General features: G+C 39.5%; 2 protein-coding genes across 4 annotated transcripts; one reads left to right on the top strand and one right to left on the bottom strand.

Moving 5' to 3' along the window:
- The first annotated feature begins 126 nt into the window (after window positions 1-126).
- Window positions 127-7,921, top strand: LOC135495603 (conserved oligomeric Golgi complex subunit 4-like). The gene is made up of 17 exons (XM_064784408.1): window positions 127-228; window positions 566-648; window positions 1,054-1,168; window positions 1,448-1,622; window positions 2,076-2,269; window positions 2,385-2,538; window positions 2,754-2,907; window positions 3,053-3,149; window positions 3,349-3,391; window positions 3,641-3,845; window positions 4,147-4,435; window positions 4,794-4,850; window positions 5,012-5,158; window positions 5,580-5,663; window positions 6,216-6,317; window positions 6,690-6,910; window positions 7,528-7,921. Exons 2-17 carry the CDS (start codon window positions 626-628, stop codon window positions 7,568-7,570), a joined length of 2,103 nt encoding a protein of 700 aa, XP_064640478.1. The 5' UTR covers window positions 127-228; window positions 566-625; the 3' UTR covers window positions 7,571-7,921.
- Window positions 7,922-10,137: 2,216 nt separating this feature from the next.
- LOC135495382 (anoctamin-10-like) lies at window positions 10,138-26,084 on the bottom strand. 3 transcript variants are annotated; one of them, XM_064783929.1, is made up of 14 exons: window positions 26,027-26,084; window positions 24,110-24,331; window positions 23,260-23,395; window positions 22,748-22,891; window positions 22,032-22,160; window positions 21,166-21,732; window positions 20,572-20,627; window positions 20,255-20,329; window positions 19,574-19,792; window positions 19,149-19,340; window positions 17,978-18,109; window positions 17,269-17,385; window positions 16,034-16,146; window positions 14,891-14,968 (listed from the first exon to the last, which is right to left on the bottom strand). In XM_064783929.1, exons 2-13 carry the CDS (start codon window positions 24,314-24,316, stop codon window positions 16,042-16,044), a joined length of 2,079 nt encoding a protein of 692 aa, XP_064639999.1. In that variant the 5' UTR covers window positions 24,317-24,331; window positions 26,027-26,084; the 3' UTR covers window positions 14,891-14,968; window positions 16,034-16,041. The 3 variants fall into 3 exon arrangements, with proteins under 3 accessions (XP_064640001.1, XP_064639999.1, XP_064640000.1); XM_064783930.1 differs by having other exon boundaries at window positions 26,023-26,078; XM_064783931.1 differs by lacking the exon at window positions 16,034-16,146 and having other exon boundaries at window positions 10,138-14,968.
- Between the last annotated feature and the right edge of the window lie 24 nt (window positions 26,085-26,108).

The following is a 26,108-nucleotide window of genomic DNA, read 5'->3' as shown; positions in this document are numbered from 1 at the left end:
CATCAACTTTAATTACAATTTTCTTTTGAAATCGAAATAATGCAGAAAACTAAACATTTTAACAGAAAAAAATATAGCCTTTGTAGAATAAGACAAATGTTCTCGGTGGCATCCAAAATGGCCGCGCCCAGTTCTGCCACGTCGGCGAATTTTTCTACAGAAAATTGCGAAAATCTCACTGATATCGATGAAATTCAAAAAGCTTTGGACAGTCTTTGCAAAGAAGAGGTGATGCTCCTTCGAAATATCCATGCTTTTTTAAAAATGAACTTGAAAATTGCTGCATGATTGATGTTTTTTTAATCCGCTCTATCTCTTGTACATTTTTATGTAGAAAATGCTGTACATTGTAATTTTCCAACTGAAGTGTCAAATGCGCAGATTTCACCACTCTAGTCTAACGAGCTGTGGCCCTTGAGGCAATGCCAATGACGTCCAAGAAAGAAGATATGGTGGACTCGAGGTCAAGTTAAGGACAGTGTGCGGACAATCCCCCCCCTCAACCCCATGATCTGCATCGACAATAGTGAATTTTTAGATCATGATGTTTTTTTCTACACTTCAGGAAAATGTAAATGATGAACTTTCGAACTTGCTTGACCACCAGGTGGTTCTGGCATCAAAGATGGTATCTCTTCATAAAATGCTGTAAGTAGCAAATACTTCAATATCTCTACAGGTGAAGACGGTCAATCAGGCCGAGTGCATTTTCAAAGAATCTTCGAACCTGCGTAGAATGAAGAGTTCAAAAATTTATAGCAGTGGTAAAGATTTTGTTGCTGGCAATATCTTGTTTGATATGTCAATAATCATTTCAACAACAGCATAATGATACTGAGAATTTTTGTTTTGTTATCGATTTCTCTTGATTTAATATGGACAAAAATCGAACGAGTAATTTAAGAATTGAAGAAACAATTGTGTATCAAACTGCCATGATTAAGTGATTAGTTTATGATCATGATGAAAGATTCCTGTTCATGACAATGACACTATTTATGTTGTTAAGATGTAAGTTTTCTCTGATAAAAAGAACTCAAATTTGTTTTCCAGACCTAACTTGCAGCTTATCCACAATGATTCCAAACAAGTTTCAAGCATGATATCCTTCACTTCCACGCTGGCTGAAAATGTCAGTTCTAAAGTACGGAAACTGGATGTTGCAAAGGTATGGAAATGGAAGCAATTTGGGAAATGTCTCATAGAGTGCAGCATGCACAGTAATCCCTAACAAACTTTTGCTTGTGGTTACCATTTGATCTTCTTCTTCCTAATTAAAATCTTTTCAGAGGCCATTTGACTCTAGATTAAATATAGATTGTGACTTGATGATTGTTTTGGTGGTTCTACCGCTTATTTCATTGATTAGGAATAATGGCTTTTCAGTGCTATACTTTGAAGATTTTTGTTTTCAAAAAGTCAAAATATTTTATTCAATTTCTTCCAGAGTCATGTTACCAGTGCTATGCAGACAGTTGAAGATATCCTTGATCTGAAGTTCTGTACTGATGGCGTGCAGACGGCTCTTCAGAATGAAGATTACGAACAAGCTGCAGCGCATGTCCATCGGTTCCTCTCTCTCGATGAGAATATCCTCAGAATGGCATCTGATGCTAGCGAAGGTAAGTTAAAAAGTGTCGTGGCACAGTAGGGGAGCATCAGACCTGCGTTTGTAAAGACGTGGCTTTGAGGCTCAGCCATTGCCACTTTGTAACTCTCAACTGGCCTGAAATGGCCGAGTGTAGCGCACTACATGTGCTCCTTGGTTTCTGGAGATGAACAACTCTATGCAAAGATCAGACACTGAGCAATTAACTATCATCAGTAACATTGCATTGCAGTGGAAACTTCACATTCATTGATGTGGGTTAGAAAATGCTCTATCTGAGAATATGATAATGTAAGTGAATGAGTGAAGAATCGTTCATTTGAGTGTTCTCCCCTACCCAATTTATGCTTCAGAGCTGCCAGCTCTACATGTATATGTATTGCCTCTGATGCCCCTGAAAGCATTTGTTATTAGTCTTATTTCTGTTCAATTTATGTAATTTGCTATCTAATCTATTCTTTTTCAGGTGGCCAGCTAGACACATCTTTCAAACTTCTGCACGAGGCACAGGCTCGACTGAAGACGATCGTCCACAAGCAGTTCGATGCGTCGGTACATTCAGGAGACGTGGCATCCGTAGAGAGATTCTTTAAGATCTTCCCGCTTCTTAACTTACATGATGATGGTTTAAGCAAGTTTTCGAAATATCTCTGCTCACAGGTGTGTAATTTTGTACCGTAGTTCTCCAAAATTTTGTGGAATTCAAAAATAACCTAGATTCTCGGAATTTAAATTTTCAAAAATAAAAACGGAAAAACACACTGCTTTGTTTCAGATCTCAGACACAGCGGACAAGAACCTGACGCAGGCCCTAAGCCAGGGCAACAACAGGAGGTCCAATGTGTTGTATGCGGACGCCATCACCTTGCTCTTCGAGGGGATTGCCAGGGTGGTCGAAACACACCAACCACTAGTCGAAACGTTTTATGGTAGGTTATCTGATTTACTGCTTCCGTCAAAAACGCTGTGATAAAGATATTTTCTACAGTGTAGGATGCTGTATTCAACATTACAATGCTGTGTAATCCTAGTAAGTTTTTTGTTTTGAAAAGAAATTGCCATCTTCTTATATTTGCTGTAACTCTGGCTAAAGGATCTGCTGTATGCTTTAGTCTTGACAGTAATATGTCCTTGTGAATTTCAGGTCCAGGACGAATAATCACGATGATGCAATATATACAGAAAGAATGTGACAGACAGACGAGGAAAATCGTTGAGGCTTTTAAGAAGAATAGAGACTTTGACAGGAAGGTTCAACAAGTTCAGATGGGGCTGTACCATAGAGGGCCTTCAGAAAAGTTAGTTCTTTTATTCAATTTTTATTCAATTTTTATTCAATTTTTATTCAATGGTCCTAAAAATCTCCAATTTTGACACTAAACATGAGTTGAGGCCAACAGGTCTGATTCTGTTTCTTACACTCTTTTGTAATGTCTGATTCAGAGTTGACCCGAAAGAGTTGGACGTCCTCCTGGCTGAAGTGACTCTGCTTAACACCCGGTCTGAGCTCTATCTGAGATTTGTCAAGCGAAGAGTTGTGGTGAGTAAAATTGAAATGCCCTTTCAACTGCCATAAGCATGGTTAGGTGATCATGTTTGCAGTTATGCTGAAAACTGTTGCCTGTTGGCTGAAGTCTGTTGCCTTTGAAAACAGTACGAATAAGTTGAGATCTGTGCTTGACGGGAACAAAGTTCGTTAAAAGAACTCCTCTGCTAATGGATATATTTTCACTTTTTAGGCCGACATGGAAATTGCTAACACAGATGAGGAAACTAGACAAGGTATTTATAGAATATTCATACACATTCTCTTTGTCCCACTTTGTAGAGTTCCTTGTTGGTTAATCCAAAGAGAAGGAATTTTCTTTGTATAATAGACAACAGAAAAGACTTACGTATAGATGCTGCTTCAATGTCTGCGGTCAGAGTCCTTGGTTACATCATCTGAGGTGTTGTTGGGTTTTTTTCACTGCTGGACAGTCAGAAATAGATAAATTATCTTTACATTAGGCCCTACTTATCATTTTGCAGCAAAGATGATAGAAACGGAGAAATTTCTTCAGAATTGCGAGCTGAGTCGTTTGATGCAAGAGTTGATCGGCAGCTATATTATGATGGAAGAGTACTTCATGAAGGAGATGGTTAACAAGGCTGTACAGATGGATAATGTCGACGATGGGCAGTTGACGTCAAGTATGGTCGATGATGCATTCTTTATCGTCAAGAAGTGTGTTCGGTGAGTGAAGCATTTTCTTACACAAAGTCCTTCACCGAACTTCATTTCATGAAGAAATGGCATTTCAAGCAAAACAAGCCTAAAAGGGGTAGGAAAATGTTCCTATATTTTGCTTCAAATGACTTGTTCTTGGCCATGCTTTGTCCGATTCTGGTAAAGTAAGTACTGTGTTTTCAGATACTTTGGAATTTGAAGTTTCCGATGAGTAATCACATTCTGTACCAAATATTTAATTTTCTGTGCAAACTATCATCTATGCCACACAAATATTTGTTATGAATTCTGAATCTCTGTTTTCCAGACGAGCCATGTCCAGTTCCAGTGTTGATGGCGTCTGTGCAATGCTGAACCACTCCAGTGCGATCCTAGAACAAGACTTCCTCGAGGTCCTCTACTCACGGTTACGATCCGGTTTCCCATCCGGTTTCGACTTCAGTCAGGCATACAACCTGGTCCAATCGAGCATACAACAGGGCAAGCTTCAGACTCAGAGTTCTGACACCGAGAAGGCCAAGGCGACCTTTCTAGTGACCTTGAACAATGCAGCAGTCACCTCAGAGTTTATACAGACGCTAAAGACAAATTTAGAGGTAACTTCTGTTATAAAGTTAAGTCATGAAGCAAATGCTAAGTCATGAAGCAAATGCTAAGTCATGGAGCAAATGCTAAGTCATGAAGCAAATGCTAAAGAAGAAGAAGAAGAGTTGAATCGACCTTCAAGGCAAAAGATAGAAAAATTGACCTAATTTTCTGAGGAGGCCATGCCATCTGCATGTATTAGTACACATCTTTTTCTATTTGGCGCCAGGCCGACCACCATCTTTAGTCACCACAGAGATTTGACTTGTGTGGCTTTGATCTGTGTACTGGCCTGGCTAGAATTTTGGTTTCTCCTACGTCACACGTGTCCTTAACTTTGTGATGTTAATCTGTGTATATTTATTGCAGGGTGAAATCAACAAGCTTTATGGCGGGGTGAATGAACAAAGTAAAGCCAAGTTGACAGTAAGTTTTTTTAAAGGGCATGGCAATTCTTGCTGAAAATAGGGCACTTTTGCAGCTCAATTTTGTAAAATGATGGATGCGCTTTGATTCCTGAGTGGAGACTTGAGCACCTTAACACATGACATATCCTCACCTATTCATTTTTACCAATATCTTTCCAGAGTTGCCTGACAGACCTAGGCTTTATCTCCAATAAGTTAAAAGACGTGACCAACTTTGGTTTTGACCAGCTGACCAACAGTGCCATAAAGCCTCGCATCAAACCATGGGTTGATGCATTCTCTTCGACAAGTCATAACATATCCGAAGTAAGTCATGTTTTCCTGTAGCACTATAGTGCTCAGGATCTTTACTCACTCACCTGCATTATCAAGACACAAGTTGAAATGCGCTCTCCACGATATGATAAAAAACCAGTTCCGCTGCCTCCCCAGAAAAGAGCAGGTCATTATATTTTGCCTCCAAACTGGTCACTGCCAGCTTTAACATCCAATAAGTTATTGGAGAGAGCAACCTCTGCCCATGCAAAACCAGGCCAGTGACTGTCGAATATGTATTACAGAATACCAAGCAACCCTTGGGAGGAAATATTATTTCTGAAAAAGGGCCTATGCATAAGCATGTTGATTTGTTGATTTGGGCGCTTTTCCTGTACCCTGTGGAGGATTGTTTACATTATATCACTGAATTTGGGCAACCCACTGATTGATCTCAATGATGGTTTTTCAGGAAGAATTCTCAAATTATGAAGCCAACGATCCATGGGTACAGAACTTTATTGTCAATCTGGATAACCTTCTCATGACCTTCAAGGTAAGAATACAAATACTGTAGATATTTTTCTTCTTTCTCTCTTTTACAACTTTTAGAAATGTTAACTCAAGTCATATGAAACTTCAATGTGAATCGCACCCCAACAGGTAGGCCTAAAGGTCTGGGCCCGGTTGTTCAAAAGCACAAGAGTCACGTTATCCCTAACAGTTACGTTAAGTATCCTTGAGGACGTTATCTCTTTCATTTAGACCCATTAAAATTTTCATGTTAAGACTTAACGTCTCCGTTAAAGCTAACAATACATTTGAACAACTCAGCCCTGAGTCCACTACATAGGCAACTGTTGACAAACCGGGAAAGGTATTGGATCAATTTCAATGAATAAGTTATTGACTTATTTGTAAGTAATTGTAATTGTAACTGACCATAAGGCCTGTGGAACACATGAAACGGTGACAGCTTCTCACTGAAATGGAATCAGAAAGACTGAAAATAATTTCAGTCCTGTGAGATAAAACCTAAAAAAATACCCTTTTCTCCCTTTGTCTTTGATTCTTTTGACTATTACAATGCTTGTTTCTTGCTTTCCAGAGCTCAGTCAACTCCAGTAACTACGATGTATTAGTCAGCTATATTTCTAATGAGATTACTACAAGACTGGAGAAAGCTGTCATAAAAACTGTGTTCAATAGAGTAAGTAGAATGTTGTTCTTGTCATGCACTGTTTCCTGCATCATGATGCAATGAGCTCACGACATCATTCTCCATTGACCACTCAAATGATTTGATTTATTCGCATCCGTGTCACTCCACTGAAAAATGGGACATCAACTTGCAACTTGAAAGAATCCGTTACTTTCCCATCCAAATACCTCAGCCCCACTTGTACAGCAGCTGGTTTGGGCAAAAATTCAGCTGAGTGCCAGACTAATGGGCCTCTTGTTCATTTCATATCTCTGACTACCTGAGGTGTTGATCTTGTCTGTTTGACTTGCTTACTTTGAAGTGATGAGTTCTTATTAATATTATAGTTATATTACTATTTATATTTATTCTAAATTTCAGCTGGGAGGCTTACAATTTGACAAGGAGCTTCGGTCGTTAGTTGGCTATCTCACCTCCGTAACAACCTGGACGATCAGAGATAAATTTGCCCGTCTCACTCAGATGGCCACGATATTAAACCTGGAAAGAGTAACTGAGATCTTAGACTACTGGGGACCGAATTCTGGCCCGTTAACGTGGAGGCTAACTCCGGCTGAAGTACGACAAGTGTTAGGATTGAGGTGAGTGTAATTTTTGCCATTTGTCAGGGAGTTGTTTCTTCATGCAAGTGTTTATCTTTCATTTGTTGACTGCTTGGAAATTAACTCAAAGACTCCGACACAAAGTATGAGTGATGCTGGTCTACTTGCGTCTGGTGAATGAGACTAAAAGCTGTGGTCCCTTGTCCCAGAGTGTCTATGCCAGGGCAAGTAAAAGATCCCATATAGGTGGGCAAAAGCTGATGGTAGACCCATGCCTCTGGAAAAAATCCCAACAGAATCGGGACACCGGTGACGATTGATTGGTTGATTTATTGATACTTGTATTGACCATACCAGAGGGATATAACGTTATTTGACCATATTGACCCTCTTGACCATATCAAATCTCTTGTATAAATCTTCATAAAAGGGAAAAATGTCATGTGGTTCAAATTCAACAAGACATTGGCCCATCTGTGTTGACTTGTAAAATGACTGATTACATCCACTCGGTCAACTCTCATGGAACCTGGGAGGCTTGGGCATGTGTCCTGTGTGCGGATTGTTTAGAGACAAAGTGATGATAATTCAAAAAGACAAAGACTGTCCTGTAGTTCATAAGTAGACCGTTGCTCATATCGCGGCTTCTATTTCAGAAATGACTTTCGAAACGAAGACATTAAGCGTTTAAAGTTATGAGGAGGAACGATCAACTTTTCAACTGTGATATTAAAATGTGCTATGTATTTAGTGCATTCTGCTCTTCATTCCAACTTCACGCCACCTTTTAACTGTAGCAGTAAACACCATTGCCTGGATGGAACACTCACAATTACATGGATAGAGGCGTGAGAGTTAATCGGCATCTCTTTCTGAAAAACACTGAAAAGACTTTCACATGTTGATATGTAGTGTGCTTATATTAGTTGGAACTTCGTCTAATGCAATTAGAAGAGACAAATTGGGAATGATGGATTCTGTGAATTTATTTAAGTGTAAATTGTGTAAATTTGGTGTACTGCTATGTAAATATTGTTGAACTTGTATCAAATACAAAGCTATACATTACCGATATTGTTGTTGCCTCTCTTACTTGATTCGATGGAGGAGCAGTGGCAGGCATTTGTGGTATTGTGGCACAGATATTGTCATTCTAGTACTGTTCTTCTGAAGTACTCAGAAATGACTGTTTTCGCCTTGGTGTTTAGAATACATAGAGGTTGGAGTTTTACCAAAGGCAGAAGGGTCCTGATGTCCCAGTTACCGCAGATAGCCTACATGGGCTAGCTCAGATATTTCTATGTGAGCTACTTAATTGAAGTAGGCTACTTGAGTTGCCAAGGATTGAATCTTTACCAAAATCAGAAGGGTCCTGATGTTGTCCCAGGCACATAAGGTACCTTGGGTACATGAGCTGATTCAGGTAGGCCTACATGAGCTACTTCAAATAGGCTTCTTGAGTTGCAAAGTAGAATACTTGGCCCTGTCTTGAAGAGTACAGTGAGGTAGAGGCTCTACCAAGGTAGAAGGTCCTGAAGACATCCTGGTGCATGAGGTACCTCAGGTACATGTACACAAGCCACTTAAAGTAGGCTTCTTGAGTTTCCAAATAGAGGACTTGGGCCTGTCTTCAAGAGCACAGTGAGGTAAAAGCTCTACCAAGGTAGAAGGTCCTGAAGACATCCTGGTGCATGAGGTACCTCAGGTACATGTACACAAGCCACTTAAAGTAGGCTTCTTGAGTTTCCAAATAGAGGACTTGGGCCTGTCTTCAAGAGTACAGTGAGGTAAAAGCTCTACCAAGGTGGAAGGGTCCTGAAGTCATTCCAGGTGCATGAGGTACCTCAGGTACAGAAGCCAACTCGGGTGCGTGAGCCACTTAAAGTAGGCTTCTTGAGTTGCCTAATAGTGTGCTTGGGCTGGTCTTCAAGAGTACAGTGAGATAGAAGCTCTACCAAGGTAGAAGGGTCCTGAAGTCATTCCAGGTGCATGAAGTGCCTAAGGTACAGAAGCCAGTTGCCTAATAGTGTGCTTGGGCTAGTCTTCAAGAGTACAGTGAGAAAGAGCCCGACCGAAGGTTGAACTGTCCTGATGTTGTCCCACCTACATGAGGTAGGTTGAGTATATGAGTTAGGCTACTTGAGTTGCCAAGTATGATACTTGGACCGGTCTTCAGGAGTACAGTGAGATAGAGCCATACCAAGGTAGAAGGGTCCTGAAACTGTCCTGGGTGGATGACATACCTTGGATTCATGAAGGTTACTTGAGTTGTCAAATAGTGTGCTTTGATAGTGGCCTGTCTTCAAGAGTACAGCAAGATAGACACTCCACCAGCGGTTGAATCATGCTGATGTTGGCCAAGGTACATGAGGTACCATACCTAAGGTACCGCACCTAAGGTACAGGAGGTACCATACCTAAGGTACATGAGGCACCGCACCTAAGGTACATGAGGTACCATACCTAAGGTACATGAGGCACCGCACCTAAGGTACATGAGGTACCACACCTAAGGTACATGAGGTACCATACCTGAGGTACATGAGGTACCGCACCTAAGGTACATGAGGTACCATACCTAAGGTACATGAGGTACCATACCTAAGGTACATGAGGTACCGCACCTAAGGTACATGAGGTACCATACCTAAGGTACATGAGGTACCACACCTAAGGTACATGAGGTACCGCACCTAAGATACAGGAGGTACCATACCTAAGGTACATGAGCTGAGCTACTTCAAGTAGGCTTCTTTAGTTGCCAAGTGCGATACTCGGGCCGGTCATCAAGATTACAATGAGACAGAAGCTCTACCAAGAAGGGTCCTGATGTTGTCCCTGGTGCAAGTGGTACTTGAGCTTACTCGGGTATGTAAGCTACTGAAGTAGGCCACTTGAGTTGCCAGATAGTTTACTTGGGCCGGTCTTCAGGTGCACAGTGAGGAAGGTAAATGGCCCCGATGTTGTCCCAGATACATGAGGCACTTTGGGTATATGACCTAACTTCTGTACATGAGCTATACCAGTTTCAGTAGTACTAGAGCATCGTAGGGTGCATAGACTTGTTTTCACGAGTACAGCAACATAGAAGCTCTACCAATGTTGTCTCGATACGTGAGGTATCTCGGGTAGATGAGCAGCTTATCAGCTACTCGAGTTGCCAAGTAGGGTACTTAGTGATGGGAGAACTGCTGAGCTGAGCAAAGCCAATTCAGAAAGTTGCAAACCAGAGAAGACATTTTAAAAGAACAAAACAGACAATTGCATAAGTTAATAATAATGAATATTTATTTTGAAAATATTTGACAACAATCCTGATAGAACCCAAACCAAAAATATAAGCCTGACGTTACTGTGGTTAACTTAAACTGGTTATCTTGAATTTACAAGTTAGCTCCTCAGCAAATGGTTCAAAACATTGTAAACTCATCTAATAGAAAATAATCCCACTTAGAAGCTGAACACCTTCTGAAATTTGTACGAATTGAATGAATTTGTACGAATTTGTATAAATCAAAGCTCACGAAATTTCAATATGCATTATTAAGGCCAAAGCCAGTTGTGAAGATCCACCATAATATTCTGTGGTACAACTTGTCAACAATCAACTAGGACCATGTTCAGCTGAAAGAGGTTTAAATAGTATAGATTACATCTTGACCGCCAAGTTTTTGAGATTGCTAAGTCTCTCGCCCAAAAAATTACAAAATACAACTACAGAAGCATGAGAGTGAGGATGTAAAGGGTAGGGTTCCAGATAAGCAGTCAAGCTTAAAAAGTCAGTACATGTGAATTTAACAGGAGGGAAAATATCAACAAAACAAAGAGCAAAGACATTTTTATGTCATGTGGAGGCTCACAAAATCTTACAGACTCTTTTACAAATATTTGTTCACACAATGTTCATTTCATGACTTAACAGGACGATTTCCAGTTTACCAAGCACCAATTAACTTTTCCAGTAAGTTGGATTGTTCCACACTTCATATCACAATAAAATTATCACTCAGTTTTTATCCAGGCAGCAAAAGAACAATACGGCCTTGACGTACAAACATCTAAACAACAACGTTATTTAACGCCCATAATTTCAGCAGTTGTTTGTAAAGTTTCAAACAAAAATCAGTATCAACAACAACATAATCTTCTTCAACTGTTTAAAGGGTATTAGTGAGGTTTTATAGGCACTAAATGGCTGGACACCCATCCCACGCTGTGTCCACCAGAACTCTACAGATTCTACAAAGTTAACCAAAAACCAACAACACAACTATTATTATCAACATTGTAAACTTTTACGCTACATTTATACAAAATTATGCTTGAGACTGATAGCGCCTTGTATAAAATACAGTACCATTCCTAATTCAATGAGACAAAACACTACCAAGTACAGTGCCATGTTTGAACTGTTTCAAGGCAAATCAGCCGATTTTTAATGACTTTTTGGCAATACTGGGGCCTGGACGTATGATGAACAAAAATAACCTTGAATGATACCCTGACTGTCGATGGTGGGACATCTTTCCAAAGGAGTTATCCGGACAAAGGACGGTCTCATTGAAAACTTGGTTAAATCAACACTTGAACACCCATTTTATCAAATAATTCAAAACATTATATTGTGATATTGTCATATGTGTCCCAAAGATTTCACCTCAAAAGTTGGGTTGCTACCAACGACCCCCCAAAAATAGAGTTCAGTCTGTATTTTTGTGCAATGATAAACTTCACTGTCATGAAAATGTCTATATCTAGGACTACCACCAACAACAATAGTGAATTCTAGGACTACAAAAATGTCTGGACTAATAAATGCGCAAGGCAACCTGGATATGTAAACACAGGGAGACCAAAAAGTGCCCAGCTTATAAAAGTGAAAAGAGCAAACTTCAGACTTTGTAGCAAATTTTCAGCTGCTTGTTACAACAAGATATGGTTTCGATACTGCAAACCACAAAATATTCGCACCATCTTATTTTTTGCACTTTTGCAAATTTCTGAAAAATTAAACACTCACTGACTTATTTTAGCAGATAACAAACTTTTGTTAAATTTTTCCAACCAAAAATATGTTTTGGCAAGTTTTTTTCCATATTGAGATTATTTCCTGCAAAAATATTACGATTTACAGTTTGATTCAAAATTGTACTGATATCAGTATCTTTATCAACAGATACTTTACTATCTGTCAAAATACAAATCAACAATAAAATATCACCATGGAAAACTAAGGAGAACTTTGCAATAGCATAGTTTAATTGAAGCCAGCATATAGGCCTACACACCTAAATCCAGCAGTCGCATCAGCATAGTTTCACTGAAGCTAGCATATAGGCCTACACACCTAAATCCAGCAGTCGCATCAGCATAGTTTCATTGGAGCCAGCATATAGGCCTACACACCTAAATCCAGCAGTCGCATCAGCATAGTTTCACTGAAGCTAGCATATAGGCCTACACACCTAAATCCAGCAGTCACATCAGCATAGTTTCACTGAAGCTAGCATATAGGCCTACACACCTAAATCCAGCAGTCGCATCAACACCCGAAATAGCAGTCATTAATGATGTGTATTAAACAAGTCCACACACTGAACCGGTACAAGCCTGAAATATTTTGATCAAAAGGCAAACAATTTTTAATACACTTTCCAAAATTCCTCATGGATTTGTATATTTATCACAACAATGATTATAACCCAAAGAACCTAAAAAATTTTTTCTTCAAAAAACAAACTGATATGAATACAGTGACTAGATTATTAATTTCGACATCATACAATTTGTTATTGACAATGGCTTCATAGGCCAACGCCATTCGTAAAAAATTTGGAATTTGTCAATTAGAAATGTTCTAATTGTGTTTATACGTACCAAATATACATTACTGTGTTGCCGTTGTTTTGAAAGATGTACAAATACTATTTTAATAAGAATAGGCATAAACATAAGAGCCAAAAACCAGAGGGGAAGATCCCACATAATCTGTCACCAAATACAAAATTTCAGTCACCCGATCAAAATCCCTCAGCGAAGATAGCTGCTGCATCCAGTTATTTCAATAGCTCAAAGCGCTCACAGAAACTCAACAATGGGTGATATGAATAAAGAGTAGTAAATGCTTTTATCTAAAACTCCATGTACATTTACACTTGGCCTTTCTGTACAAAATTGAAGTAAAAGCATTTGCTAGTCTTTATTCATATCACCCAATGTTCTGGTTATCTGCAACTACACTGTACTACCATAGCAAGATTGAACATCTTTCAAAACAACGGCAACACAGTAATGTATATTTGGTACGTATAAACACAATTAGAACATTAGTCATTTATTAGAGAAATGCATTTATTAGTCCAGACATTTTTGTAGTCACTTTTGCAAATTTCTGAAAAATTAAACACTCACTGACTTATTTTAGCAGATAACAAACTTTTGTTAAATTTTTCCAACCAAAAATATGTTTTGGCAAGTTTTTTTCCATATTGAGATTATTTCCTGCAAAAATATTACGATTTACAGTTTGATTCAAAATTGTACTGATATCAGTATCTTTATCAACAGATACTTTACTATCTGTCAAAATACAAATCAACAATAAAATATCACCATGGAAAACTAAGGAGAACTTTGCAATAGCATAGTTTAATTGAAGCCAGCATATAGGCCTACACACCTAAATCCAGCAGTCGCATCAGCATAGTTTCACTGAAGCTAGCATATAGGCCTACACACCTAAATCCAGCAGTCGCATCAGCATAGTTTCATTGGAGCCAGCATATAGGCCTACACACCTAAATCCAGCAGTCGCATCAGCATAGTTTCACTGAAGCTAGCATATAGGCCTACACACCTAAATCCAGCAGTCACATCAGCATAGTTTCACTGAAGCTAGCATATAGGCCTACACACCTAAATCCAGCAGTCGCATCAACACCCGAAATAGCAGTCATTAATGATGTGTATTAAACAAGTCCACACACTGAACCGGTACAAGCCTGAAATATTTTGATCAAAAGGCAAACAATTTTTAATACACTTTCCAAAATTCCTCATGGATTTGTATATTTATCACAACAATGATTATAACCCAAAGAACCTAAAAAATTTTTTCTTCAAAAAACAAACTGATATGAATACAGTGACTAGATTATTAATTTCGACATCATACAATTTGTTATTGACAATGGCTTCATAGGCCAACGCCATTCGTAAAAAATTTGGAATTTGTCAATTAGAAATGTTCTAATTGTGTTTATACGTACCACATATACATTACTGTGTTGCCGTTGTTTTGAAAGATGTACAAATACTATTTTAATAAGAATAGGCATAAACATAAGAGCCAAAAACCAGAGGGGAAGATCCCACATAATCTGTCACCAAATACAAAATTTCAGTCACCCGATCAAAATCCCTCAGCGAAGATAGCTGCTGCATCCAGTTATTTCAATAGCTCAAAGCGCTCACAGAAACTCAACAATGGGTGATATGAATAAAGAGTAGTAAATGCTTTTATCTAAAACTCCATGTACATTTACACTTGGCCTTTCTGTACAAAATTGAAGTAAAAGCATTTGCTAGTCTTTATTCATATCACCCAATGTTCTGGTTATCTGCAACTACACTGTACTACCATAGCAAGATTGAACAACTGTCTTGAATAAACAAGCACTTGAAGGGAGTATAGAGACAGGAGTATGGTAGGTTAGAATAAGTTACAAAACGTTGCCAATAGTGGTCTATCTATCTCACAGTATATCGCAGCTATTCATGGTTGTATCAGGAATATCTACATGTAATGCTCAAATACGCACGACCCAGCCCCCTTACTACGCATATCAGTCACCAAAAGACCACCAGTTTGGCCCCCAAGCTCCTCCTTAAGGTCCCCTTTAATTCTTAACCAACCCATTACAAAAGGCTATACGTTAACTATGTTAAATTTTCTTGTTAAATAAACATTCTAAGATCTGATCCTACAGCAAGAAACAACATGACAAGTAGCAGAACTGCCACCACGGACATTTAAACATCTACTTTCAATATCTTTCGACCTCTTGACTTGAGAAGTTTCCTCAACTCTTCGGATTTCTGAAAGTAAAATACGAAATTTCAGATGAATCTCAGCAGCCCTGAAAGTGTTTCAAATAATGTTTTATTGCAGAGTAGTGTCTAGTAGTGATAAACGGTTTTAGTTCATACTGGTTGTTGTCAAGTTTCGATTTTTCATTCCCGGTAAAATGATTTTCTTTGCTGCCCAGGGGCACAAACAGGTTTTTGCTCAGCAGAATCTAATTCAGGGAGGTAACCAGAGAATGGAGAGGTACACATTTTGATTGGAGAACAAGATGGCATTTCATGACGGCAAAAATATATAAGCTGGCCTTATATATTTTTGATGACGGATATCAGGTTGCCTGCTGTGAGAAATGCAATGAAACCGCATACTTTTAAGGCAATTCCTAGCTTAGCCGCAAGCTAATTTCCCATTAGCATTCTCACTCAGAAGTTTGGTCGGTTTGGGGTACAAAATGACCTTTGCAGTTTAAATTCAATGAAAATACATGAATCACCAAACCTTTGAAACCACAGCCAATAAACAGTATGTATTAGCCGACTGCAACAAACTACCCAAAATTGTGCAATTAGAATTAAAGTGTTGTGAGAAGTCAGACAGAAACACTAAAACATGCAAGTGATGTGCAACGTGGGGAAATATTATGTGCAATAGTAAAAAGATTGCATGCAGTGTATTTGGTGAAAATGCTGAAATCTTTTTAATGTTTTTTCCAAGACAATATCGCATTCATCAAAAGCAGAAAATGAAAGAAAGGAGAATATTTGATGACCAAAAGCAGGTTACATCAAAGAGGCACGATGAGAGGAAAAGATAAAGCACCCTGCGAACTAGAGACTTTTATCGCAGTGACATTCGATAATTATTGCTGCAATTGGCAATAAAAAGATTGCTTCTCTGTTGGTTAAACTGGTCATAGCTAGGTTTAAAGCTGTGGAAGTCGCAGCGATGAACAACTTCTACATGCAATGACCAATGTAAACAAGAGATATTTGTCACCAGTGACAATTATCGCATCGCTTTGCAATGAAAATGTCTCCTTTTCGGGGTGCTTGAATGAAGATGGGAAACATGCATACCTAGCATTTTACAGCGTCTTTACATGATTATGATTTTCAGAAGTTGTATAATCATTTTCGACACAAAACGAGGCTTCTTTGATGATAGATTCTTCCTTTAAACACTGGAATGTCTGGAAAGCAGGTGGCGATGAGTATTTAGTAGAGGGATATCGAATTTTCAACAAGATCTGGAAAGCAGGTGTTGAGTATAGTGGAGCCTCCCTTAATGGACACCTCTCTAATAAGGACACCCAGTCTAATTAGGACACTAGATTTGTAGTTAGTTGCTACCATTCAATTGGACCTCTCTAATCAGGATACCTCTCTACTTAGGTCAGACTAGCCATTCCTGAGGGTGTCCTTATTACAGAGGTTCTGCTGTATATAGCAGAGGCTTTAAATGGATAAAGAACAGAGAGACAATGGGTACAACACCAACTGAACAGTTTTCTTTTTACGGCAGTTTGAATGAATTATTTTAGGCATCAGAGTACATGAATAGCGATTTAGCTAGAAACTGAACTAAAGAAAGTTGCAGTTGTTATGATCAGTTATTTACAGCCATTAGTAGCAAAACTTTTGAAAACGAAATTGAAAATTCATGCTATCATATCGATTGAGTCACTAGCACTACTGAAAATTTCGCAGCAGGGCGTCTCAAAGATAAACAAATGATGTCACAATTGACAAATGACCTCTACAAGAGTTGCAAATGATGTCATTAACGTCAACAGAAATCAGAGGTGTCGTTGCTGATATGAGAAAAAAATTTCAGAGTCAGAGGTCCAATGTCCATGGTTTCTCATCGGAGGTTGATGACATCACAAATATTATATTCAGGCCGCCCTATTGAAATTTCATTGAAAAAAATCTACAATGTACTCCGTAAATCAAATCAAATAAAAGGTGAAATTAGAGATATGAAACAAACTAACAACAGAATTGGGCAACAAAACAAAATGAAATCAACTAATTATTAACATGCGCTAATGGTCCTTTGAATCTTTTAGTGTCTGAGGCTGAAATTCATTTTCAGACAAAATTTTTGGATTTCCCCCAATCAGGGAAAGTTTGATGTTCAAAAATCTTCCTCGAAATGCATTTTCTGTTAGGCCATAAAAGTATCTGGTGCAATTTGAAGTCTTAGCAATCAAGAGCCTGAATAGTCCAAAATAGAGTCGAAAAATTTCAGACAGACAATTTTCAGATTCAACGGACCAAAGAAATATCTATGAATGACATAATGGACATACCTGTTTTCTCCATGCCTGTTTTGATTGGTACTCCTGCTTTGCAACGGCAATCTGGACCCACTTTGGTACGTCAGGAATCAGAAAGTCGAGGGTCGACTTGAAGAACATCACAGCATGCTGTGGAGAGAAGAAAATAAGTTGCTGAAAATGTCTATGGACTGTTGGTGACATTCCCATGCCAACCGGCCAAGTGAGGAACTCAATTGTCACAATTTATTGAAATGACCATGTTATGGACAGGTCTTGATGAGCACTTTCTGATGGAACTACTAGTTTTATGATTGAACATTTTGGTGATAAATGATATAATTTATAAAAATCTGAGTGGTTTTTTATTTCACTCACATATGCACATAAATAGACAATATTGAAATTATAGAAATTCGGGCACATTCGGGCCTCACACAGAGCCTTGGCTACATAAAAGTCTTCTAAAGCCGTCATTGACAACCTCAATACTTTAGATTATAAGAACTGAGGACGGGTCCCCTAGAATAATAGCGTGGTAATGTGACATCAAATTCAAAACATAAGCAGGGGAGGGGAACGCCAAAAAGTGCAAAGATTGTGTCTGAAATTGTCAACTTGAATTTTTTCTATAGCATCCGCCTTGTCAATGTACATGCAGCACAGCGCAGCACAACTTAACACGCGTATGTTGTCTGCCTTGATATAACAAATGACAAAGCACATGTTCAAGGCCGCTTACCTCGACTGCTACAATGATGAGAACAAGTTTGACTGGTCCAACTGTTGGAACTAAGGCCTGAGCAAATGGTGACAATCCTAGTAAGGCACAGTTGGTGATAACAGCAAGAACACCCATCAGTTCAAAGGCGAGCTGAAAGTGAAAAATAACAGGATATGATTCAGGCTGTCTAGGATTAAATATTACATTGGGTTGAACGTTGTTATCAAATACAAAGTGAAAACAAAATTTGCTTTTGAGGAAGAATTGACATGATGTCTTTCATTCACAGGAACAAATGACTACCTTTCTTTGCTTTTCAGGAAGAATTGATATGATTTCTTTCATTTATAGGAAGAAACAACTGCCTTTCTTTGCTTTTGAGGAGGAATTGACATGATTTCTTTCATTCATAGGAAGAAACGACTGCCTTTCTTTGCTTTTGAGGAAGAAATGACATGATTTCTTTCATTTATAGGAAGAACTGAATGCCTTTCTTTGCTTTTGAGGAAGAATTGATATGATTTCTTTCATTTATAGGAAGAAACGACTGCCTTTCTTTGCTTTTGAGGAAGAAATGACATGATTTCTTTCATTTATAGGAAGAACCGAATGCCTTTCTTTGATTTTAAGGAAGAATTGGCATGATTTATTTCATTTATAGGAAGAAATGACTGCCTTTCTTTGCTTTTGAGGAAGAATTGATATGATTTCTTTCATTTATAGGAAGTAATGACTGCCTTTCTTTGATTTTAAGGAAGAAATGATATGATTTCTTTCACTTATAGGAAGAAACGTATGCCTTTCTTTGCTGTTGAGGAACAATTGCCATGATTTCTTTCATTTATAGGAAGAAACGACTGCCTTTCTATGCTTTTGAGGAAGATATGACATGATTTCTTTCATTTAGGAAGAAACCACTGCCTTTCTTTGCTTTTGAGGAAGAATTGATATAATTTCTTTGATTTATAGGAAAAAGCGACTGCCTTTCTTTGCTTTTGAGGAAGAATTGACATGGTTTCTTTCATTTATATCTTTATCAACCAAAAACATCTTCTGAAGATACAACACATTTAGATATTTTTGACGGAAAAGACTTTTTATGAAGTATGTTCCAAGTTTAAAGAATGTGCCACAAGGGGGCACTGCAGGGGGGATGCTAAATTGCCTGAGTCTAGACCTTTATACTGACCTGCCATGCTCCGATACCAGCTGCCGGTTGGGGAAATGGCCGCTGGAAGAGTTTGCACATTTTGAGAGCGTCGGTCCTGATCTCCATCATGTTGTTGATAAATGCCCAAATAGCGGCTGAAGGGAAGACAGAGGAGAACAAGAACACATAGCCAAACTGGAGGAAGATCTCCAGATACTCGTCAAGAACACCCTGGAAATTAGAATGAGAAATATCGAGTTGTGAACTGAGTTTTACTAGGACATTATTGGCTTTATAAACAATATTGGGCAATTGTAACGTAATTAGGAGGAAACCTACACTGTCGAAGAGAGTTGCCCTCCCTATCACATGAGTATAACCAAGTATAATCTATACTTGGTATAACTCTTGTTTGATTTTACCACAATATTGTTGCTCTTGAAGTGAACGTCAATAGAACTTACCTCAGATGGGGCCATTTTTCTCTCGATATCGGCCTGATGGCCAGTCTCTGAGCTCAGCAGTTTCTTGCCCAAACGCATGGGGTTTAACCTCTTGATTCCCCCCAAACCTGCTTGGACAGTCTTCTTGAGTTCCTCGCCATACTTGATTGTCAGGAACGGAATCAACGATTCCCTGACCTGTCCTATCAATTGTTGGATGATCAATAATGTCATGAGAGTCTGCAAGGAAAGAGAGTTGAAAAATATCAATCACTTCTTATTTCTTACAAAACAAAGTACTTTCAACATTATACTTATCAGTTCATTGATTCAATCAACATTTCAATCAAATCATAGAAGCTTTACTTCAGGGAAGTCTGTAGCGAAGTTGGGGCAGGCACAATACCCCAGTGCCTCTTGCAGGGAAGCAAAAACTCTCCAAAAACAGGCCCACCAAAATACCTGGCAAGAAGAATGTAGTTCCTCATAAAGGAGCAAAGATGCTCCTGAAACTGGCCCACGGAAACACCTGTTAACAGCGTAGAGGGGGCCGAAGGAGCAACACCTTCCTAGACATGGACAGAAGAAAGATGCTGGTTTCAGTCTACAATGCAAAAACACATGCAAGTAGCCCAACATTCAAGGCTTGAATTGAAGTAGAACAGGTTAACTCATAGGTTTGCGAGCCTAACATTTGCTTACCATTCTGAGCTCTTCCATGTTTTGGCGCACGAAGGCAATCCAGAAAAGTGACATGAAGCAGTTGGCTGAGTAAAACTGAAACAACAAAATATATGAGATGATAAAAGAAGATAAAGGGCAACAGCAGACGACACACATTTGAGGGCTTATTGGACGACCTACTTGTAGATAATGACTAAGTCATGGTATACCAAAATGAACTGTTGCAAATGAGCATTGCCGCAGTTTGTTATGAAACAAAAGAAGAAGAAGGATGATTTCTGTAACGAATCTTGCACAAAGGAGACGACTATTACTACAAAGAGCTTTCCACTCACCAGGAGGAGCTTCACAATCAAATGGTTATCATAAGAAGACTGGAGGCGGTGATTCTCTGAAAAGAAACATTGGGTGATATGAATAAAGACTAGTAAATGCTTTTACTTCAGTTTTGAAGAGAAAGGCCTAGTGTAAATGTACATGGAGTTTTCAGCAAAAGCATTTGCTAGTCTTTATTCATATCACCCATTGTCGTGTTAAAAACATTGCACCAAAACTGCTTCCCGGCAACTGTTAGGAATGACATCTGGCCTGAAGGAACTTGCCTTCCTAACCAACAACAGCTCCAAAGAACAGCCGTATTTATCAACGAATCAGGAATTACTGTCCGGAAAACGCTCGGAAGAAGAAAAAAGAAACTGCCGCACTTACAGGATGCTGTTATCTGAGCTGATAAGGTGAACTTTTGTGGACAATTCATAACAATACTTTACTGGTTCCATCTAGGCAGCCTGGTCAATCAGCGTTAAAAACTTAGGTACTATGGGCCGTTTGGTAATATCAAGGACATTTTTGGGGAGCAGCCTGATGATTTTGTGGTCTCTAACTTTTTATAACACACAGTTGCTTGATTAATTGTTTTAATCACTCACCCCATTCATTCAGCATGACGGCCAGGGGACGATACACAGCATTAGCAACGCCGATCATGACAGCATACACAACACTCGGCATAAGATTCAGGATTGAATTGGCCGTTGACGGATCCTTCTGATAGATGGCCTCAGTGAAGTCTTGGAACCAAAAATAGACCATCATCATGAAGAAACAAAACAAGAGTCCAGCAATCATCGATGGGAGAGAGACACCGTAGAACTTCAGCAGACGTTTCTTCTTGGAGTATTTTGGTTCCGGTTTCCCTGTGATTAAGTTAACGCCCATCCGCCCATGGAATGCGGCCCGCGGCTCCTCGGTAAGCTTCGTATTGAGGGTACCCCAGGTATAGGCATGTTCGGCACTGTTCCGTTTCCACATCTCGAGGAATAGCGTCACCCAGATCAGATTGAAAACGCAGAAGAACGTCTGCTTGAAGACGCCATCTAGTGTGAAGATGATGTAGAAGATGCTGATCATCGACGGTGGAATCAGCGCCTTTGTGTAATGGCCGAGGAAGGCAAAGTACATTGCGTAAGTTTCTCCAAAATACTTTCTCACTTTCTCTGAAAAATATTAAAAGAACATGCATTAGGAGTGAGTTTCTTAGACAAAGAAACCATTTAATACAACATACATAGTACATCGAATCTATTCACGCTCGTTTGAGATACAACTCAAATTAAACATACCCCAGGCCCCTAACTTCGCACACTGGTCACTCAAAGACAACCTACTTCTGGTGGACCCATGAGTCGCTTGATTAGTTCTTCTGGAAGAAAGGTTGGATCACGGGGAAAATGTTAGCTCATCTCTTTCTAAAGGTTTGGTTAAATATTTTTAAAACAATTCTTTACGTCCTTACCCACAGGCTGTCTGACATGAAGTAGGGTCCTCCAGCTACCAAACCATTCTTCGGTGAGTGACTTTAGCTCTTCTTCCTCGTGGAGGGGAAAAAGCTGCACAATGAGACCGTCATGGACCATCCTACCAACTAGCAAAGGAAAAAGATGGTCAGAACTTCCATGTACCATTACCAATTGAATGGAGTCTGTTATGAGAACACAAGAGAGCCAGACAGTTTGTGGCAGAGATTGGACGGAGCCCTGCCCAAAACACTCTAAATTGTGCAATAATGTCCTCATGAGGCAAGATTCGTTGGTAAAAATGAAAGAGGGCTTGTTGTACGTAATTGGGATGTTGGTAAAAATGAAAGAGGGCTTGTTGTACGTAATTGGGATGTTGGTAAAAATGAAAGAGGGCTTGTTGTACGTAATTGGGATGTTGGTAAAAATGAAAGAGGGATTGTTGTACGTAATTGGGATGTTGGTAAAAATGAAAGAGGGCTTGTTGTACGTAATTGGGATGTTGATAAAAATGAAAGAGGGCTTCTTGTACGTAATTGGGATGTTGGTAAAAATGAAAGAGGGATTGCTGTACGTAATTGGGATTTTGACCAAATGTCATTGTGACCACTATTTCACCATCGTTGTCATTGCCGTCAGCAACCAAAGCGTGGCTCATTCTCCAAGCTTATCAAAGGATAAAATTAGTCAAATTTGGACTCGTCTCTTGACCTACCAATTGATTCTCCAGGGTAAAGACCTTTTAATTTACTTTCGTAGCCAGGTATTTGAGTATCTGCCTCAGTTGCACGGATGTTCTCAATTTCGTGGCAGACGATACGTTGTTTCTCAGCTGTTGTCAAAAAGGTGTCCAGATCGCCTGAAATATTGAATGAGAAGTGCAGATATACTACTAATTTCATTCATTGTTTTCATATTCTCATCTTGGATTTTTCACAACAACCAAGTCATTGTGGCAAACACTTCAATTTCCTCTCAGCACCCATTTGGACAAGATGAACGTCGGAACCCCAAGCCACATCCATTCTCCTAAACTGTGACCTGTTTTCAATACACCAGAAACTGCCATGGCAGTCAGATTTGCATGCCAAGAACAACTGTCAGCGAGGGGCACTGACCCGCAGACTACAGTCAACTTCATCATAGCCTGAGACAGCTACTGCTATGAATGAAAGTTATGAAGCCATAAAGAGCTTCAGTGAGTGAAGATGGAATTTTTCCTCGCACCTGAGCCTTTGTAATGTTCAACCTCTGCCAGGGAGAATTCTCGAAGTGTTCCATCGATGCATGGCTTCCTCAGTTCCATCAATTCAGCTGCTGCTAGCAAGCGGTTGGTTGATGCGCTGATATGCACAACAGTATCCTAAAAAAGATATTGATCTTGATAAAGGTATTTTATCAGACTTCCAGAGCTCATCTCAATACCCACAATGGCACATTTATTCTATGAAGTGTGTATTTCTGCTGTTTCTAATTTGTGCTTATTATGGTATGGTGATTTATGGAGCGAGCCCCCAGGGGCATCCTGACCACAATGGTCAATTTTCGATGGCCCCCTTTAGTGGCTCATTTGAAGGCTCGATATAAGCTGCGCTTACACCACGAAATATTGGTGGACCAATTGCACTTACACCACCACATTGCCGCGACAAATTGGTTCGGCAATCCATTGCCGATACAAATTGCCGAGCGAATTTGTCCCACCAAGCTTGATGGTCCAAATTCGCCCGGCTTGTTAAAAGCTCGACTTTGTCGTGGTGTACGCGCAAATGGATCGGCAATTAGCTAGTTAGATGGTTCGGCTCCAGGCGGCGCTTTCGAAATGGCGCTTTCTGCGCATGCAATTTATTGTTTGCGCGCCATCTGTAGCCGGATTTTATAACTAGCTGCAGCGCTGGTGTAAGCGCTTGGTGGATTTTCGATGGTGCGGCATTGGTTCCCGAACCAAGATTGGTGGTCCATTTTCAGGTGGTGTAAGTGCGGCTATATACTCATGTGGCATTATCAGGGCAGTCAAAGTTAGTGACCTTTTTACTGGTTCCACAGCTAGGATTCTTTAACCAAAAGTTTGGTATACCTTTCCTTCCTCGTCAGCAGCTATCTGTGCTTGCATCTCTGCTCCATCGTTGCTGCGGGAAGCGTCAACTTTGGACAAGAACCATTCCACACAAGCTGGGTCTATAGAAGACTTAAATTCAACGACAACTAGAGTACTGAACTCTTCATGTTCATGGCCGTTTCTGTCTTCATCCTGGGTCTGGTTCGGTGGTGGGATTTCTTCCATGTTGATGGATCAATCCTGAAAGAAAAAGATGCACAGTGATATCGTGGAGTGTATATTCTCTGAAGGGAATGGCGTGAGTTGAAGCATAAAATATCAATTAAGAAAATTCTTGTTACAAAATCCATATATACAGAATCTACCCTGTTAGTATGCAGTAGCCCTTGCCATTGCAGGTAAAAATAGAGTATTGGCTGCCTTCTCGCCAAGTGCTTGGCATTAGAGAGACAGGAGTTTAGAAGTAAAGAATGTCACATGAGCAAAATTCGGGCTTGCCATTTACTTCACATACAGTAACACTAAACTTGCCTGTTCGATAGTAAACAAACATCAATTAAAAATCAATTGTCACATCAATTAAATATTCACTAAAAATGGAAGGTGGTGACATGAAACTAAAAAGCAATTTTCAGTGTCCTTTAATAAGCATTAGGCTAATACACATTACAATACATGATTAGTACCACATTGTTTCGATTCCTGGCATCCCTTAAGCTTTTCCTAAGCGCCCAGACATGACACATAGTGTTGACATGCATTAAAGCTGACATGCATGCATAAATTTCCCATCAAACAAGAGCGTCACTGTGACCCTATTCTTCAATGAACCTGTGTTTGTGCAGTCAAATGAAGCCAGTAGACAGATGTCTATCATGTTTCAAGTGCAGTTGGTCATTTGATGATCAGGGATTTGTGTTTTCTGACAAACCCCTGGGAGTTTTATGCATGCATGTCAGCTTTAAGGACTATTCAAGCATGAGGCCAATATAATGCCACATGCATGGTGGTAGTTGATACACTACAATGGCACATAATTACAATAAATGCATGCAGTTACATGTGGTCTGTAAATGTGGTTAGCAATAGACATAAGGCCGAGACAGGCTTTTTTTCTTGAATTTTTAGATCTTTTAGTTAATTACCGGTAGAACCACCAGAAAAGCACATTCATTTTGCGGGCCTAGATCGATTGTTTTTGGGAAAAAATCTTTGTCAATTATATTTACGTATTTTCCGCACTATGGGGAGACCCCGCTACTGGCATGGGCTTATGACAGGGCACGACCACCTGGCCTGGCCGATTCAGATATCATGTAATATACACTAACAGATGGTGGGTAGTGGTCCATGAGAACTATAGAGGATGACAAGCAGCTAAGTGTCCACTCGGAACACACCAGGGCCTAAAGTTAAAAAAAGTAAGAGTTCATCGATGTCAATATCGAAAACACCAAAAGTATGCATGATTAAAATAGAATCTCTACACAACAATGAATGTCAATGGGGGGACTGATGATTCTCACTCGGTCAGCAAGAGAAATCACGCATCTCCGCTGGCTGCACAATCCACGCAATTCACAAAAACTACATCCCAAACTATTCCATTATTACGTAAATATCAGACATGTGCAGTACATACATGAGTAAAGATACAAGCCTAAAGTTTCGGGGGGGGGGGGGGGGTGACAAGATGACAATGACAAATTGCATCCGAAAACCAACACCATAAGCGGAGCACTACATCCATGTACTAAATCTTTGTCCGGAATTAGATTTTCATGGCCAACTACCAACATGATATTTGGCCATTATTTCCTCCTTGAGTGAATCTAGTGAGATAGGATGTTGGAAATGTGTTAGAAGAACCTCAAAAGATGATTTACACTGATTTGGAGGCATATTAATCATATTTAAGTTATGATACAAACCTACTTTTAGAAAAAGGAAAAGTTCAGGATGATCCCAAGTTTTCCAAAACCTCGTCTTCAATGAAGGAATTCCCGATTAGGAGCGA

This window comes from Lineus longissimus, chromosome 11 (genome assembly GCF_910592395.1).
Source record: "Lineus longissimus chromosome 11, tnLinLong1.2, whole genome shotgun sequence".
Lineage (NCBI taxonomy): Eukaryota > Metazoa > Nemertea > Pilidiophora > Heteronemertea > Lineidae > Lineus > Lineus longissimus.
This window is presented reverse-complemented; position numbering and strand designations above follow the sequence as displayed.